At 43.2% G+C, this 19,007-nt stretch overlaps 1 protein-coding gene across 1 annotated transcript in view; it reads left to right on the top strand.

The window, feature by feature from the left end:
* The first annotated feature begins 973 nt into the window (after positions 1-973).
* The window catches only part of LOC115127314 (unconventional myosin-XVI), a 219,411-nt gene continuing 201,377 nt past the window's right edge, over positions 974-19,007 (top strand). Inside the window, 2 exon segments of the mRNA XM_065017523.1 lie at positions 974-1,260; positions 18,006-18,278. Of these exon segments, the coding sequence (XP_064873595.1) occupies positions 1,233-1,260; positions 18,006-18,278 (301 nt within the window). The 5' untranslated portion in view covers positions 974-1,232.

Below are 19,007 nucleotides of genomic sequence, written 5' to 3'. Positions count from 1 at the left end.
ACACACACACACACACACACACACACACACACACACACACACACACACACACACACACACACACACACACACAAAGCCTCTTTGCTATGTTACAGCGAACATATTCATACATGCAAATCAGTCTCTCCTCACCGGCTAAAATATATTTTTGCAGTAAACGTACAGACACACTCACACAGACATACACACAAACACACTGCTGCGATTGTGCTGTGTGAGAGAGGGGGTGACAGATGTATGATGGAGGGTGTAACCTGTTGTTAAATGGCAACCAGGCTTATCTAGAGCAAATATATTGGCCAGTTAAAGAACCATTGGTGAACACTTAGCCAGACACAGCACTAAGAACAGAGCAGAGCCGCACTGCTGCAGCTGAGCATCCCTCTCTCCTCTCTACCTCCCTCTATCGTTTCCTCTGTAGCTTGCTTCCTCCTTCTCTCTTGCCATCTTTCTACCTATATCTCTCTCTATTTTCCCTCCTTTCCCTATTGTTTCACACTCTACCTGCCTATCCCTCTTTTTCTAAAGCTCTCTCAGTTGCTTTCTACCCTTTGCTTCCTCCTTTTCCATTCTCCCTCTTTCTCCTCTCATCCTGTCTCTCTCTCTGTCTGTCTCTGTCTCTGTCTCTCTCTCTCTCTCTCTCGCTCTCTCTCTCTCTCTCGCAATCTCTCTCTCTCTCTCTCTCTCTCTCTCTCTCTCTCTCTCTCTCTCTCTCTCGTGAAGAGGCACAGCAATTCATTCCGTCTCTTTTGTTTTCAGCTCAAGAAAAGCAGTAGGAGGTGTGTGTGTCAGGCACATTGCATTTGTGTCTGTGGTGTGTATCTCTCTGAATGTGTGGAGCATTGCGTCAGGGGGGTGTGTTGCACTGGGGGTGGGTCTACCGCGCTGTCAGTCAGTGACGCACACTGAGCACGTGCGCCGGTCATGGTTGGGGAGAGGTTGTGTGGTGGTTATCTGACCGATGGCTGGGAGAGCTGCAAGAGCTGCAAGCGTTGCAGCCCTGCGATGTTGTGTGTGCCTGCTGAGTGTGTCTGTCTGCTCTGCTGCAACCCGAGTCCTATAGTGAATAATGCAGAGCAGAGCAGCTGAATGAATAATGCATTGTGCAAGTTTACTAGCACTGCTGTTAGCTTAACCAGAGCTGGAAGGAAGGAACCTGTGGCTGCCTCTGTCTGTCTCACTCTCTGACTATCTGACTATCTGACTGACTGACTGACTGGTACAAGGAGAACATGTCCCACTACCATTTTCTCAAATGCTGTAAGTAAGATCTGGACAGCTGTCCTCCTTTTTCTGTCTCTCTACCTTTTTCTCTCTCTATTTGTCTAGTAGTTGCTACTGTTGTTTATGTCAGTGTGTAGCAGATGCAAGTGTGTGTGTGTGTGTGTGTGAGAGAGAGAGAGAGAGAGAGAGAGAGAGAGAGAGAGAGAGAGAAAGTGACAGGTGTGCCTGTATTAGCTCATGCCTATCTTGTGTGTATGAGAGCATGATGTGACTATCTCTGGCAGTTTATAATGTAATGTACCTGTGTAACATTTGGTATGATAGTGTCATGCATCGTAATGGTGAGCCAATGTGCCTCTGATATTACATTCTGATGTAGCCAGCGTGTGCCATTTGTGTGTGTGTGTGTGTGTGTGTGTGTGTGTGTGTGTCTCTGCAATGTGTTTGTGTGTGTGCGGGATGTGTGTTACGTGTGTACTGTGGGTGGGTGTGTGAGCTTGCTGCAGACAGAGTGCGGTAGCTGTGTGAAGCTGACCGGTGAATGCGGCAGGTAGCGGGAGGCTCCTGGCTAATTCAGCTCGAGTGACAGACAGAAAGGTAGAGCAGAACTGCAGGGAGAGAGATCGGGAAAAGAGAGGAATGGCTGGAGAGAAAGAAGAGCGAAAGAGAGGGATGCAGAGAGAGATGAGGGAAAGAGTGAAAGAGAGGAATGGAAAGACTAATCAAGAGAGATGGGAGAGAGGCGATACTGAGAGAAATGTGAGGATGGGGACAGGAAGGGGAGACGTGGATGTAAGGACAGGAGGATAAGTGACAGTTGAGGAAAGGAGAAAGAGGGACAGATTATGAGTCAGGGAGGAGGTGAATAAAGGAGATAAAAAAGAGTGCGAGAACGGATGATGGTGCATGACTAAGAGATTAGGAGACAGAGGGAGCCGGGGAGGTAGAGAGAGATAGGAGATATATCTGGGAAAGCGGTAGAGGAAAAAGGCTGCCAGGGAAGGGGATTGGTTAATAATTTCCCCGATCTATACCTCTCTCCTCTATTTCCCTGTTGTTACTTTCCCCTGCTTTTCTCCTTTCCTCCCTCTCTGAATTATTATTTTCTCAAAGGCTGAAATGTGTTGGTTGTTTGACAAGTGTGTGTGTATGTATGTATGTGTGCGTGTGTGTGTGTGTGTGTAAGAGAGAAAGAGTCCAGATTAGGGTTGAAGGTGAACTCAAAGGGCAGATAGAAGAAAAAGGAGAGCGAGTGAGCGTGAGAGCGAGAGTGATATGAATGAGGCAGGTGTGTGGGTTCTCACGTTTGATGTGTGCTGAAGCAGACACATGAGTGGGCTCATAGGTCAGTGGAACAGCCCTGCGTCAACCCATCCTTATAGAACTGTCATGCATGAATAGGCACTGTAAAACCTTTCATGTAAGTAATTTACTGGCAACAGTTGGCCAGGAAATTACTGTAATGTATTTTTACAGTACAGCTACTGTAATCCATTTTACGGTACCACATTTTTTACTGTAATATAATTTACCGTATATTACTGGCTACAGCAACATATCACCCAGCATTCTTTGTAGGTTTTCATTTTGACATTTATATTGACATTTTGGTTATTTAGCGGTTGCTCTAGTCCTTAGCAACTTACAGTCAGTGCGTTCAACCAAGGTTGATAAAAAATGACCTATTACAGTTATGGCAAGCAAAACATTTCTGAAAACCGTAACAGACCATTTTGTTGGAGTTAATCCTTTCGAGTCGATCGCAATTAACACAATAAAAATCCCCATCAAAAAATGTGTCTGTTTAAAGTAGATATATCTATCTCAATGCACTGCATCCGTCCATGTTGGACTTCCACAGCTGTGGTGGAAAGTGGCAGCGCTACGGCGCTGTTTGTCAGACCAGGATACATCCCGAAAATCAGTCTTCTGACACGTCTGTAACGTCTGAATGTATTTCTCTTTACTCTGGATCCCCATTAGCTGTTGCCAAGGCAACAGCTACTCTTCATGGGTTCGAAAACGGTTTAGCCTACGAACTAATTTAAAAAAGATGACACTCTCACAAACATGATGGTGTTCGCTGTTTTGCTCTACAACCCCCACAAGTGTCACAGGACTTGTCTGAAGGTAACCTGGTACCATTTTAAAAAATGAATGGAAGTATGGATGTAGTTTTGTGCCAACACACTTTCTTATATCTTCTAGAAATAGGACTGACACTTTGCCTCTGTTTTGCCATTCATGAATGTGCTATTCAATGTGTTTCTATAGGCTATAGTAGTAAAGGACAAATTCTATATTTTCTCAAATATTGGGGGGATACCTTCAGGGGTCATAAAATTCCAAATCAAATAGCTAAATGAGCCATGGTATGACCATCTTAAAACAATTCCATATGTCAGCTTAGTGACGTGGCCCAAAGGCTTACACTTTTAGGGGTTAAGAATGCATTGGTCTTCAAAGTGATTATAATTACAAGAAACATTGCCTTCAGGAAGTATTCATAGCCTTTGACTTATTCCACAATACAATTCAAAATGTATTAAATATTTTTCTTTCTTTCACACACCTACACTCAAAATCCCAAACAGACAAAATTATAACTTGTTTTTAGACATTTTGGAAAATTAAATACAGAAATATCTCATTTATGTATGTATTCATACCCCTGAGTCAATACATGTTAGAATCACCTTTGGCAGAGATTACAGATGTGAGTCTTTTTGGGTAAGTCTCTAATTGGATTGCACAATATTTGCACATTATTCTTAAAAACAATATTCAAGCTCTGTCAAGTTGGTTGTTGATCATTGCTAGACAGCCATTTTCAAGCCAATTTAAATCAAAACCGTAACTAGGCCACTCAGAAACATTCAATGTCATCTTGGTAAGCAACTCCAGTGTAGATTTGGCTTTGTGTTTTAGGTTTTTGTCCTGCTGAAAGGTGAATTTGTTTTCCAGTGTCTGTTGGAAAGCAGACTGAACCAGGTTTTCCTCTAGGTGTTTGCCTGTAGTTAGCTCTATTCTGTTTATTTTTATCCTAAATAAAATCCCTAGTCCTTGGTGATTACAAGCATACCCATAACATGATGCAGCCACCATCGTGCTTGAAAATATGAAAAGTGGTACTCAGTGATGTGGTGTCTTGGATTTGCCCCAAAGATAACACTTTCTATTCAGGACATAAAGTAAATTTCTTTGCCACAGTTTTTGCAATTTTACTTTTACTTTGGAAACCTCCCTGGTCTTTGTGGTTGAATCTGTGTTTGAAATGCACTGCTTGACTGAAGGACCTTACAGATGATTGTATATGTGGGGTACAGAGATAAGGTAGTCATTAAAAAATCATATTCAACATATTCAAGTCCAGCTTATTATGTGACTTGCTCCGCAAATTTTTACTCTTGAACTTCTTTATGCTTGCCATAATAAAGGGGTTGAATGAATACTTGTTGACTTGAGACATTAACGCTTTTCATTTAAATTAATTTGTCAAAATGTATAAAAACATAATTCCACTTTCACGTTATGGGGGTGTTGTTTGTTGGCCAGTGACACAAAATCCGAATTGTATCCATTTTAAATTCAGACTGTAAAACAACATGTGGAAACAGTCAAGGTTGTGAATACTTCCTGAAGGCACTGTGAATACTTCCTGAAGGCACTGTGAATAATTCCTGAAGGCACTGTGAATACTTCCTGAAGGCATTGTGAATACTTCCTGAAGGCACTGTGAATACTTCCTGAAGGCACTGTGAATACTTCCTGAAGGCACTGTGAATACTTCCTGAAGGCACTGTTGAATACTTCCTGAAGGCACTGTGAATACTTCCCGAAGGCACTGTGAATACTTCCCGAAGGCACTGTGAATACTTCCCGAAGGCACTGTGAATACTTCCCGAAGGCACTGTGAATACTTCCCGAAGGCACTGTGAATACTTCCTGAAGGCACTGTGAATACTTCCTGAAGGCACTGTATCTTATGATATATCTCTGACTATTTCTGGATAGTGCCAATACAATACTGAGATATTATTAACGGTACTCGATGCCAGAACAATGAAACACAGTATAACACAGGAGCACAGTCACTATTAAACTGTAGTGAAGGGAAGAAACCCAGGCTTTCTGAAGGCTTTGGAGCTTTTACCAAATTGAGACGGAAAATGGTTCCATACTTGGAGCTTCATTTTTCGAACACAATGCATATTAGTGACATCTGCTGTTCAGCAATAAATAGCAGCGTGTGATTATCCGATGCATTTCCTTCACTGTTTTCCTCTGAACTCTGTTCAGCAATAAATCGATGGCTTTACCAGGTTTGCATCTTACATCATGCATCCCAAGTTTACAATAAAAAAAAAGGAATCTATAGCATTATTTAGGGGACTTGAGACAGAAGCTTATATTATACTAAATAAAAAAAATATTTGAACAGCAGTACAGAAAATGTGGTTTCGAATGAATAAAAAAATAAATGTGTGCCTTCAACAGGATTTGACCTCTAACCTCAAGTCCTTGAATGTTCCATAGTTCCCTACTCTACCTGCTAAGCTACAGGTCAGGTATAACTACATGTACAAAATCCTAATGTTATCTGTAAGTACAGTGTCCAGCAGAGGTTGGTGTTTTGAAAGCAGCTTGGAATGGAAGAAAGCATCGGAACCACGGCGAAATCTTGCATTTTGCAACACACGGTGTGAAAAAGCACGTGATCAAACAAACCTTTGGACATCATTGATGACGTACTTCTGATAAAGTGATACACACATCAGTACACTACTTCGAATTTAGCTGCTTAGTGATTTCGACGCCTTGGCGCTCCGTTATCTAACGTAACGTCGCTATTCAACTTTAAGAAAATTGTTTCCACAGTATTTTACTGTAATTACAAGGGATTAGAGCAAGCAGGTTGACTGTAAGTCATTTGCATATTACAGCATATTAATGAATACTAGGTGTTTTAAATCACTTGCACTTCTTGAGGCCTAAACAAAGGCTTCCAAACTGGTTGTGATTACAGGGCAAAACAGATCAAATGGACATGGGTGAACACTCAACCATTAAAATGTCTGATCTATTCCCTATATGCATTCAATTAATAGGAACTACTACCACATATAACTTAAATTGGTACAGCACTCTCACTAATGGGTAAATAAATACAGCCTCTAACAAGAGAAAAAACACCCACTTGTGTTCAAAAGGTTTTTGGTGCTCCAAAAATCCAGTATGGTACACGTATTTTGAATTACTGTAAATTACTAACAGCAATTGGCCAGTAAGTTACTGCAGAGTTTCAGGACAAGGTTTGTAAAATTCCTAAATGATAGTATATTACGGTATTCTGTGGGGTACACCATTCTCACTCACTGGTGCAACAAAATAGCTCTAAGGGGTGCGTGACAGGCTTCAGGGAAGTCAGGCGCAGGAGAGCAGAACTGGGTCAAAAAACGGACAACAAAATATGGGTACAAAATAACCCGTCGCGAACCAGTCAGAGTCCGTCGCGAACCAGTCAGAGTCCGTCGCGAACCAGTCAGAGTCCGTCGCGAACCAGTCAGAGTCCGTCGCGAACCAGTCAGAGTCCGTCGCGAACCAGTCAGAGTCCGTCGCGAACCAGTCAGAGTGCACACGCACTTTACAACAAACAATTTCACACACAGACATGGGGGGGAACAGAGGGTTAAATACACGACAAGTAGCGAGGGAATGTAAACTGGGTGTGTGGGAAAACAAGACAAAAATTAAAGGTGGATCGGCGATGGCTAGAAGACCGGCGACGTCGACCGCCGAACGCCGCCCGAACAAGGAGAGGAACCGACTTCGGAGGAAGTTGTGACAATAGCCTCTTGCATGGCACCCATAAAATATGTTAATGAGCCAGAAACTCTTTTCTCGCCCACAAGAGTTTCCCACAATGCACCATTATTGATACTGTGAAACACATTCAAAGCATTTTACTGTGCATTTTACAGTATTTTACTGTTCAAATTACAGAAAGTTATTATAGCGTGCTGTAAAACAAATGTACGGTATTTTACGAGTGTGTACAGTATATACTGTACATGTATGTCTATGTGGATGCTGCGGGCTAATTCACAGCCCAGTGCAGTGCTGTCAGTGTTAATAACTAGAGCCTATGAGGGATATTCCTCTGTAAATCAATATCTGACAGCCAGGAGATGGGAAAGCAGGAGCTTCTCAAGCATGACAACTACAGTATATCTCTCTCCCGGCTCTCTCTCTCCCTCCCTCCCTCCCTCCTACTCCCTACCTCCCTCCTACTTTCTCCCTCTTCCCTATATCTCCATCCTGACCTCTGCCGGTCCCTCTTGGTGTCTTTGACCTTTCCTGTCTGTCACTCACTCACTCTCACACTCCCTCTCCCGTTGACTTCATCTTTATTGTCTTGCTCAGCGGATATGAAGAATATGGTTTTGCATTAGCATCACATTTCGAGAGGCTAGACTGCTCAGTTGGATCAGTCTGAGGTAAGACTTTATGGGTGACATGTCAGAAGTGACACGTGTTTGATATGTGTCATATAACGTGTGTTTATGGCCAGACAATGTTGCTGTGCCTCTGTCTGGCTGATTATGATGCCTGATTTATAACGCTGACAACGCAGTTAAATACAGTCTGCTGGTGGCAGTGTGTGTGTGTGTGTGTGTGTGTGTGTGTGTGTGTGTGTGTGTGTGTGTGTGTGTGTGTGTGTGTGTGTGTGTGTGTGTGTGTGTGTGTGTGTGTGTGTGTGTGTGTGTGTGTGTGTGTGTGTGTTATTGCTCATGGCTAGAGTGACAATCTCGTGTGTGTGTCGCTGTGAGTTAAGACTCCTGAAGGAGGACTCATCAGTCCTGTGTCCCTCCTCCATGAAGTCAGTTATGATGTCTCCCTGAGTCTGCAATAAAGCTTTCACAGCTGAGAACAGCACAGGGAGGGAGAGGGAGAGAGAGAGAGAAGCTGCACTTCCTAACCTCCTGCCAAATGTATGACCATATTAGAGACACATATTTCCCTCAGATTACACAGATCCACAAAGAATTTTTGATAAACTCTCATATCTACTGGGTGAAACACCACAGTGTGCCGTCACAGCAGCAAGATGTTTGATCTGTTGCCTCAAGAAAAGGGCATCCAGTCAATAACAAACACCACTGTAAATACAACTCATATTTATATTGATTTATTTTCACTTCTTTACCTTTTAAAAACTTTTTTACTTTGTACATCGTTACAACACTGTAGATTATGACATTGGAAATGTCTTTATTATTTTGTAACTTCTGCAAGTGTAATGTTTACTGTACATTTTTATTGTTTATTTCACTTGCTTAGGCAATGTTAACATATGTTTCCCATGCCAATAAAGCCCTTAAATGGAATTGCATTGAATTTAATTGAGAGAGAGGTGTGTGGGGGAGAGGAGTGTGGGGGAGAGATAGTTGTGTGGGTGAGAGAGAGAGAGAGAGAGAGATGTGTGTGGGGGAGAGAGAGGTGTGTGGGGAGAGAGAGAGAGATGTGTGTGGGGAGAGAGAGTTGTGTGGGTGAGAGAGAGTTGTGTGGGTGAGAGAGAGAGATGTGTGTGGGGGAGAGAGAGTTGTGTGGGTGAGAGAGAGAGTTGTGTGGGTGAGAGAGAGCTGTGTGGGTGAGAGAGAGAGAGTTGTGTGGGTGAGAGAGAGAGAGTTGTGTGGGTGAGAGAGCTCTAGGTCAGAGAGAGAGAGAGAGAAAGAGAGAGAGAGAGAGAGAGAGAGAGGTACTATAGCTGAACGCATTTTGAGTTCAACTCCAGGTTCATATCCTCCCATGCTGTGTCTGTTATAGTTGGCACGCACACACGCAAACCATTAAACTAGTGACTTTGCTCTACTTCCACTGACCCACTCTCACACTGTCTCTTACTACTCTTTATTTATTCCACTGCCTAAATCGCCTTCCCTCTTTTTCTCCCTCTCTCCTCCTTTCTATTCCTTCCCTCTGTCTGTCATATACAGCCCCCCTCTCATCCCTCTAATACACAGTCTCTCAGGGTGCCAATGTGTGATTGTTCTCAGTAGTGCCGCAGTCTATACCCAGCAGTGGTAATTATCCTTTGTTTCCTGTGTCCCTGGATGGAACTCTCAGTTTAAGTCACTTTGAGTCAGCTAGCCAGTCCTAGGACAGATATACCCATCTATAGTCTATAGACACATATATACTTAAGCAATAATGCACAAGAGGCCGTGCTGTATCATGAATACAGTCACAGGTAAATGGCGCTGTTTGGCCCGACGCGGGAGCACTGCCTCATTGCTTTTATAAAACTGTTACCAACATATTAAAACAGCAATGAATTACATATTTTCATGAACTTTATTTCAATGAAAATAAGTCAATTCATACAATTTAATTATTCCACTTGAAGATATAGTCTGGACAAAAATCTGGTTGTTAGTTCAATTTCTTTGCATAATTGCTATGCAAAGGGACTGGCCGTCCGTTCTAAACAAAATGGTTTCTACGCAGGCAAGGTTCTTGTTGCTAGCTAGCTAGCCAACTTTGGATTGACAGTATACTAGCTGCATTTTTGTTAGTTTTATATTTTTTTCTATTGCCATTGGTGCTTGATTTGACTGGCTCAGTAAAAGTTGTCTCGTCTCATCTGGGCACCGTTCACTCTATGTATGGTACTACAGAGATCTAAATTCAAAAGTGAAACATTGGCAGACATCGAGGCTTATATTAACACCCAGGGTACCAAACTAAATGCTATGCTGGAAGCGAGGGGAAATAATGTGCTAGTTGAGTAGAAGAAATGATTCAACAACATGAGCATGATATTCTTATGGAGGCACAGTGATCCCTTTCAGATGGAACCGTTAGCAGGCATAGTGTGTCTGTGACGGCCAATACAGCATGGCTGGGAATTCTGCTTGTCCAATCAGCATGGCTGGGAATTCTGCTTGTCCAATCAGCATGGCTGGGAATTCTGCTTGTCCAATCAGCATGGCTGGGAATTCTGCTTGTCCAATCAGCATGGCTGGGAATTCTGCTTGTCCAATCAGCATGGCTGGGAATTCTGCTTGTCCAATACAACATGGCTGGGAATTCTGCTTGTCCAATCAGCATGGCTGGGAATTCTGCTTGTTCAATCAGCATGGCTGGGAATTCTGCTTGTCCAATCAGCATGGCTGGGAATTCTGCTTGTTCAATCAGCATGGCTGGGAATTCTGCTTGTCCAATCAGCATGGCTGGGAATTCTGCTTGTTCAATCAGCATGGCTGGGAATTCTGCTTGTCCAATCAGCATGGCTGGGAATTCTGCTTGTTCAATCAGCATGGCTGGGAATTCTGCTTGTTCAATCAGCATGGCTGGGAATTCTGCTTGTCCAATCAGCATGGCTGGGAATTCTGCTTGTTCAATCAGCATGGCTGGGAATTCTGCTTGTCCAATCAGCATGGCTGGGAATTCTGCTTGTCCAATCAGCATGGCTGGGAATTCTGCTTGTTCAATCAGCATGGCTGGGAATTCTGCTTGTCCAATCAGCATGGCTGGGAATTCTGCTTGTCCAATCAGCATGCAGGATGCAAACAACCAGTTTTATAACCAGCTATAGACACAGATATACCCAGCTATACTCTATAGACAATCTACTGTCAGACTGGGCCAGCTGTAAAAACTAGCTAGCTAATCCAGTCCAGATATGGCTGAGCTTTGTGCCTGTCAGTAAAGGGTAGGAGCTAGCCTCCTCTGGTTGGGGCTTGGCTTTGAATTAGGCTATGTGTCATTTGAACTGAAGGGCTGTAGTGTATATTCTTGTGTAATGTACAGTACATGTGCTCCGCCAGCTGCAGCACTTGTGCGGGTGTGTCCTGAGAAGAATGTACTCCTCCTCTTGTCACGACAGTGGGGCTAGAGCTGGGACGATAAACCGCAAATGATCCACGCCAACCATACCGATTACTTACCACAGGCATTTTTCTCATTTCGTTCATTACGATAAGTAGCCTGTACTAGAGAAATAAAATAAGTCTGCTAATATGTGTGATTGTCAATGGGACAGTTGTTGGATACAACCATCAAACCAGTAGTAGTAGTTTAAAGGAGAATATAATAACTGTTGTGCACATTAATGTTATAAAACGATCGTTCTATTTATCGCAACATGGGTTTTTGTCCATTTCGCCCAGGTCTATCAGGGGTGACAGTAGACTTTGGAGAGAGTTGTGTTTGGGGAATGGGTGAGGGGGAGGGGAAAAGGCGGGCAGTGCCACTAGTTTCATAGTTATCACGATGTATTGTCTCTCTAACTCTGCCTAGTCATCTTAATAAGAGGCTGTACAAGCTAAATAGTAGTGAATGGTATAGTGAGGTATAGTGGGGATGGTGCTGTGTGTACTGACACAGGGCTGGGCACACAGAGCAGGTTTAATAGGGTAATTGGTTTCTGCGCCTGGGAGCAGCTTACTTCACTGCAGCAATTCTAAAGTGTCTTTAATCTGCATCCTGTCTTATCAGAGCCTAGAGACAGGGTCAGGAGGGAGAAGAGGATTAAGAGAGGAAGGAAATAGAGGGGGTAAGAGAACGTCAAAGGAGAAGGAGGACATATAGCAGAGAAATGGGTGAAAAAGGGAGCGAGAGCAGAGAGGGAACACACTGGTAGAGCGCGCTCAAACGTGTGCACAATCATGTGCATGTTTGTGTGTATATGCATGCGTGTGAAAGTACGAGCATGTGTGTGTAGACCAGTACAAACCCGAGGCAGTTTCCCTAACTGAGAATGTTGAGGCAGACACCTGGTTTCAACAATATTCTAATCCTCTCCCCATTGTCTCAAAGATCATTTTCATGGGGTCAGCCCAGGCAGATAACATACGGGCATTTTGGCCCTACTGTCTGGGAGGCAGGCAGGTGTGTGGTTGAGTGTGCAGATGATTATCTAATTGCAAAAGCAGTTAAAGACACAGTAACATCACTCATCAGCCTGATAAGGATCTACAGCACATACAGATTCACATAAACATTGTTTCAAGTAGAGAACACATGCTGGGGGATAAACACCTCTCAATTCTTGTGCCATGTCTGCTATGGTTATAAATGTGTCTCTTTTGGGCATGTGTGTATGTTCAGGTCTGTGTAGGTGCTTATGGGTCTCTGAAGAGATTATAATGTGAACAGCGTCAGAGAAAAGACACAAACACACACGCTGACACACTCAGACAACGCAGCTCTTATTTCCATAGCTGCATGACAAAATGAACTGCAGTGATTCCTGCTCCTCTTTAAAAAGCGTAACAGGCAGAGAGGAGAGAAAAGAGAAATGAAGGGAGAGAGAAGAGAAAGCGAGAGAGATGGGCCATTAAAAAAGGCTGCAGTACTTCAAAGGCATCCCACTGTCAGTGGTTTAAACCTCGCCAGCAGCCTGCTGCACCAGTCTACTGAATCACACACACGGAGGGAGGGAGGGAGGGATTAGATTACAGGGGTGAGAGGAAGACAGACAGGCAGATAGTTATGGGGCAGACAAGAGGAAGAGGAAGACAAGGAGGTTAAAGACCAAGTGAAAGTGATGTGGAGAGGGCTTAAAAGTAAAGAGACTGCGAAAGACAGTCAGACAGGCAAAGTGACAGAGTGAGGGCGAGAAGGAAAGGAGAGAGGGATGAGGAGGAAGATAACCTGAAAAAGAGGATTAGAGTGGGTTAAAAGGAGAGGGAAAGAAGGCAGACAGTTAGACTAGCAGACAGTTAGACTAGCAGACAGTTAGACTAGCAGACAGTTAGGCAAGCTGACAGTTAGACAAGCTGACAGTTAGACAAGCAGACAGTCAGACAAACAGACAGTTAGACAAACAGACAGTTAGGCTGGCAGAGAGTTAGACAAGCGGACAAGCAGACAGTTAGACAAGCAGACAAACAGACAGTTAGACAAGCAGACAAGCAGACAGTTAGACAAGCAGACAAGCAGACAAACAGACAGTTAGACTAACAGACAAGCAGACAAACAGACAGTTAGACAAACAGACAGTTAGACAAGCAGACAGTTAGACAAGCAGACAAGCAGACAAACAGAGAGTTAGACAAACAGACAGTTAGACAAGCAGACAAACAGACAGTTAGACAAGCAGACAGTTAGACGAGCAGACAAACAGACAAATAGACAGTTAGACAAGCAGAAAAACAGACAGTTAGACAAGCAGACAAACAGACAAATAGACAGTTAGACAAGCAGAAAAACAGACAGTTAGACAAGCAGACAGTTAGACAAGCAGACAAGCAGACAAACAGACAGTTAGACAAACAGACAGTTAGACAAGCAGACAGTTAGACAAGCAGACAGACTAGCAGACAGTTAGACTAGCAGACAGTTAGACAAACAGACAGTTAGACAAGCAGACAGTTAGACAAGCAGACAGTTAGACAAGCAGACAGACTAGCAGACAGTTAGACAAGCAGACAGACTAGCAGACAGTTAGACTAGCAGACAGTTAGACAAGCAGACAGACAAACAGACAATTAAACAAACAGACAGTTAGAAAACAGACAGTTAGACTAGTAGACAGTTAGACTAGCAGACAGTTAGACTAGCAGACAGTTAGACAAGCAGACAGTTAGACAAGCAGACAGTTAGACTAGCAGACATTTATACAAGCAGACCGTTAGACAAGCAGACAGTTAGATTAGCAGACAGTTAGACTAGCAGACAGTTAGACAAGCAGACAGTTAGACTAGCAGACAGTTAGACAAGCAGACAGTTAGACTAGCAGACAGTTAGATTAGTAGACAGTTAGACTAGCAGACAGTTAGACAAGCAGACAGTTAGACTAGCAGACAGTTAGACAAGCAGACAGTTAGACAAGCAGACATACAGGCAGTTAGACAAACAGACAGTTAGACAAGCAGACATGAATAGAAGAGGAGTATGTGAGAAAAATGTAACTGTCTGTAATTTATCTGCAAAGGCAGCCTTTCCAAAGTTCTGTTTCCCTCCCCTGTGGTCTAGCAGTGACCTGAATTACTGCACTAATCACTGCTGTCTTTGTCTCTGTCTAACAGACATCCACACACACACACACACACACACACACACACACACACACACACACACACACACACACACACACACACACACACACACAATCACCACATCATTGAAAACTTTCTGTAGTGCATCCGGGGGCAGACTTTGGGTAACAAGATTGTCTGGAATTCAATTCCTTCTGATTACTTTTTTATGCGCTTGGAAGCATCATGGTCTCTGATTGCCTATGAATTGCAACTTTACTTCTGGTTGGTCTGATTTTCAGCCTTCATCACTGAACAATGCTATGCACATTTATCATTTTATAAGTCTGGAACTACCTTCTTAAATAAGCATGGTTTGGTCCTGATGTGTCGTGATCCATTCCACTGCAGTCACTGAGGTTTAGCTGTGCTGCAGCAGTAATAGGCAGACAGACAATAATAGGTTCAGCGACTGGATAGTGAGCAGAACAACTGGTACAGGCAACATGCTAAGTCATGATATTCACTACAGCCGTTGGGATGCAGGAGAGAAGACACTAAACAGTGTGTTGTTTTTTCAAAACACCCAGAGGATAGTCCATTATAAACACGCACACTAAAGGCTTGTAGGTGAAACAGACAGCACTGGTGTACTTTATCATCCCAGTGTAGTCCATTATAAACACACACACTAAAGGCTTGTAGGTGAAACAGACAGCACTGGTGTACTTTATCATCCCAGTGTAGTCCATTATAAACACACACACACACACTAAAGGCTTGTAGGTAAAACAGACAGCACTGTTGTACTTTATCATCCCAGTGTAGTCCATTATAAACACACACTAAAGGCTTGTAGGTGAAACAGACAGCACTGGTGTACTTTATCATCCCAGTGTAGTCCATTATAAACATACACACACCCACTAAAGGCTTGTAGGTAAAACAGACAGCACTGGTGTACTTTATCATCCCAGTGTAGTCCATTATAAACACACACACACTAAAGGCTTGTAGGTGAAACAGACAGCACTGGTGTACTTTATCATCCGTGTAGTTCATTATAAACACACACACACTAAAGGCTTGTAGGTGAAACAGACAGCACTGGTGTACTTTATCATCCCAGTGTAGTACATTATAAACACACACACACACTAAAGGCTTGTAGGTGAAACAGACAGCACTGGTGTACTTTATCATCCCAGTGTAGTCCATTATAAACACACACACACTAAAGGCTTGTAGGTGAAACAGACAGCACTGGTGTACTTTATCATCCCAGTGTAGTCCATTATAAACACACACACACTAAAGGCTTGTAGGTGAAACAGACAGCACTGGTGTACTTTATCATCCCAGTGTAGTCCATTATAAACACACACACACACACTAAAGGCTTGTAGGTGAAACAGACAGCACTGGTGTACTTTATCATCCCAGTGTAGTCCATTATGAACTCACACTAAAGGCTTGCAGGTGAAACAGACAGCACTGGTGTACTTTATCATCCCAGTGTAGTCCATTATAAACACACACACACACTAAAGGCTTGTAGGTGAAACAGACAGCACTGGTGTACTTTATCATCCCAGTGTAGTCCATTATAAACATACACTAAAGGCTTGTAGGTGAAACAGACAGCACTGGTGTACTTTATCATCCCAGTGTAGTCCATTATAAACACACACACACACTAAAGGCTTGTAGGTGAAACAGACAGCACTGGTGTACTGTATCATCCCAGTGTAGTCCATTATAAACATACACACACCCACTAAAGGCTTGTAGGTAAAACAGACAGCACTGGTGTACTTTATCATCCCAGTGTAGTCCATTATAAACACACACACACTAAAGGCTTGTAGGTGAAACAGACAGCACTGGTGTACTTTATCATCCCAGTGTAGTCCATTATAAACACACACACACACACTAAAGGCTTGTAGGTGAAACAGACAGCACTGGTGTACTTTATCATCCCAGTGTAGTCCATTATAAACACACACACACACTAAAGGCTTGTAGGTGAAACAGACAGCACTGGTGTACTTTATCATCCCAGTGTAGTCCATTATAAACATACACTAAAGGCTTGTAGGTGAAACAGACAGCACTGGTGTACTTTATCATCCCAGTGTAGTCCATTATAAACATACACACACCCACTAAAGGCTTGTAGGTAAAACAGACAGCACTGGTGTACTTTATCATCCCAGTGTAGTCCATTATAAACACACACACACTAATGGCTTGTAGGTGAAACAGACAGCACTGGTGTACTTTATCATCCGTGTAGTCCATTATAAACACACACACACTAAAGGCTTGTAGGTGAAACAGACAGCACTGGTGTACTTTATCATCCCAGTGTAGTCCATTATAAACACACACACACACTAAAGGCTTGTAGGTGAAACAGACAGCACTGGTGTACTTTATCATCCCAGTGTAGTCCATTATAAACATACACACACCCACTAAAGGCTTGTAGGTGAAACAGACAGCACTGTTGTACTTTATCATCCCAGTGTAGTCCATTATAAACACACACACACTAAAGGCTTGTAGGTGAAACAGACAGCACTGGTGTACTTTATCATCCCAGTGTAGTCCATTATAAACACACACACACTAAAGGCTTGTAGGTGAAACAGACAGCACTGGTGTACTTTATCATCCCAGTGTAGTCCATTATAAACACACACACACACACTAAAGGCTTGTAGGTGAAACAGACAGCACTGGTGTACTTTATCATCCCAGTGTAGTCCATTATGAACTCACACTAAAGGCTTGCAGGTGAAACAGACAGCACTGGTGTACTTTATCATCCCAGTGTAGTCCATTATAAACACACACACACACTAAAGGCTTGTAGGTGAAACAGACAGCACTGGTGTACTTTATCATCCCAGTGTAGTCCATTATAAACATACACGAAAGGCTTGTAGGTGAAACAGACAGCACTGGTGTACTTTATCATCCCAGTGTAGTCCATTATAAACACACACACACACTAAAGGCTTGTAGGTGAAACAGACAGCACTGGTGTACTGTATCATCCCAGTGTAGTCCATTATAAACATACACACACCCACTGAAGGCTTGTAGGTGAAACAGACAGCACTGGTGTACTTTATCATCCCAGTGTAGTCCATTATAAACACACACACACACTAATGGCTTGTAAGTGAAACAGACAGCACTGGTGTACTTTATCATCCCAGTGTAGTCCATTATAAACACACACACACACACACACACACACACACTAAAGGCTTGTAGGTGAAACAGACAGCACTGGTATACTTTATCATCCCAGTGTAGTCCATTATAAACACACACACACACTAAAGACTTGTAGGTGAAACAGACAGCACTGGTATACTTTATCATCCCAGTGTAGTACATTATAAACACACACACACACTAAAGACTTGTAGGTGAAACAGACAGCACTGGTGTACTTTATCATCTAAATGTTGTCCTATTCGCTCAGTGTCAGACTATATTTAAATAAACATGGAGTGGTTCGAGTTAGTTACTGTATCTAACAGCAGTGCCTGTGTCTTACACACACACACACACACACACACACACACACACACACACACACACACACACACACACACACACACACACACACACACACACACACACACTAGCTGTTTTACTATGTTTAACATCACTCTATTTTCAACTTGTATAAACTGTTGAGACAGATTAATGTATTTCTCTCGCCTTTTCCCATCTCTACCTCCCTCCCCCCCCCCTCCCCCCTCCCTCCCTCTGCAGGTTGTTTTCAGCTATGTAACGTGTTTCGTCAGAACATGGAGATCGACCAGTGTCTGCTGGAGTCTCTCCCGTTTGGCCAGCGCCAGCGTCTGATCAGGAGGATGCGCTGTGACCAAATAAGGGAGTACTATGAGCGGGAGAAGACCCTGCAGAAACTGGGAGGAGGAGTCAAGGTAAACGCCCCGCCTACCAGCCACATGAAGAGACACAGCATTCGCTTCAGCCTCGGTGACATCATACAGGACGCCATCGTACGCCACGACGACAAAGAAGGTTTGTGTTTACCTGCATGTCTGTATGGGGGGTAGCTATGCAGATAATGAGTGTCAGTATGTTGATGCTAGTATTTCCAGAGTGTAATGGCTATATTTCTGTAAAACTGTCTTAGATTAAATTCACAAACTGATGGCATCATATCTGAGTTCAGTAGCACTTCATTTGAGCTATTGACTTCTGACAGTTTTATGAGCTTTGAGTCAGTTCAATCAGAATAGGCAGTGGGAAGTGTTCAGTGTGTACTGAGTGGCATACATTTTATTTTTTACCTTTTACCCAAGTCAGTTAAGAACAAATTCTTATTTTCAATGACGGCCTAGGAACAGTGGGTTAACTGCCTGTTCAGGAACAAAACGACAGATCAGATTTGTCAGCTTGGGGGTTTGAACTTGCAACCTTCCGGTTACTAGTCCAACGCTCTAACCACTAGGCTACCCTGCCGACCATGAGCTCTACTCTTACAGCACTTACATCATTCTCTGCACGTCTGTGGACCATATGAGTCCCTTTCAAATCACACACATATACGGACATGTGTACACTGGCGTGCACAGACCTAGTCTGTTCACCCTCTCCATACCCATCCCTACAGACCTATAGTAATACAACAGACCTAGTCTGTTCACCCTCTCCATACCCATCCCTACAGACCTATAGTAATACAACAGACCTAGTCTGTTTACCCTCTCCATACCCATCCCTACAGACCTATAGTAATGCAACAGA

The sequence above is a fragment of the Oncorhynchus nerka genome, linkage group LG1, assembly GCF_034236695.1.
Source record: "Oncorhynchus nerka isolate Pitt River linkage group LG1, Oner_Uvic_2.0, whole genome shotgun sequence".
NCBI classification, from domain to species: domain Eukaryota; kingdom Metazoa; phylum Chordata; class Actinopteri; order Salmoniformes; family Salmonidae; genus Oncorhynchus; species Oncorhynchus nerka.
This window is presented reverse-complemented; position numbering and strand designations above follow the sequence as displayed.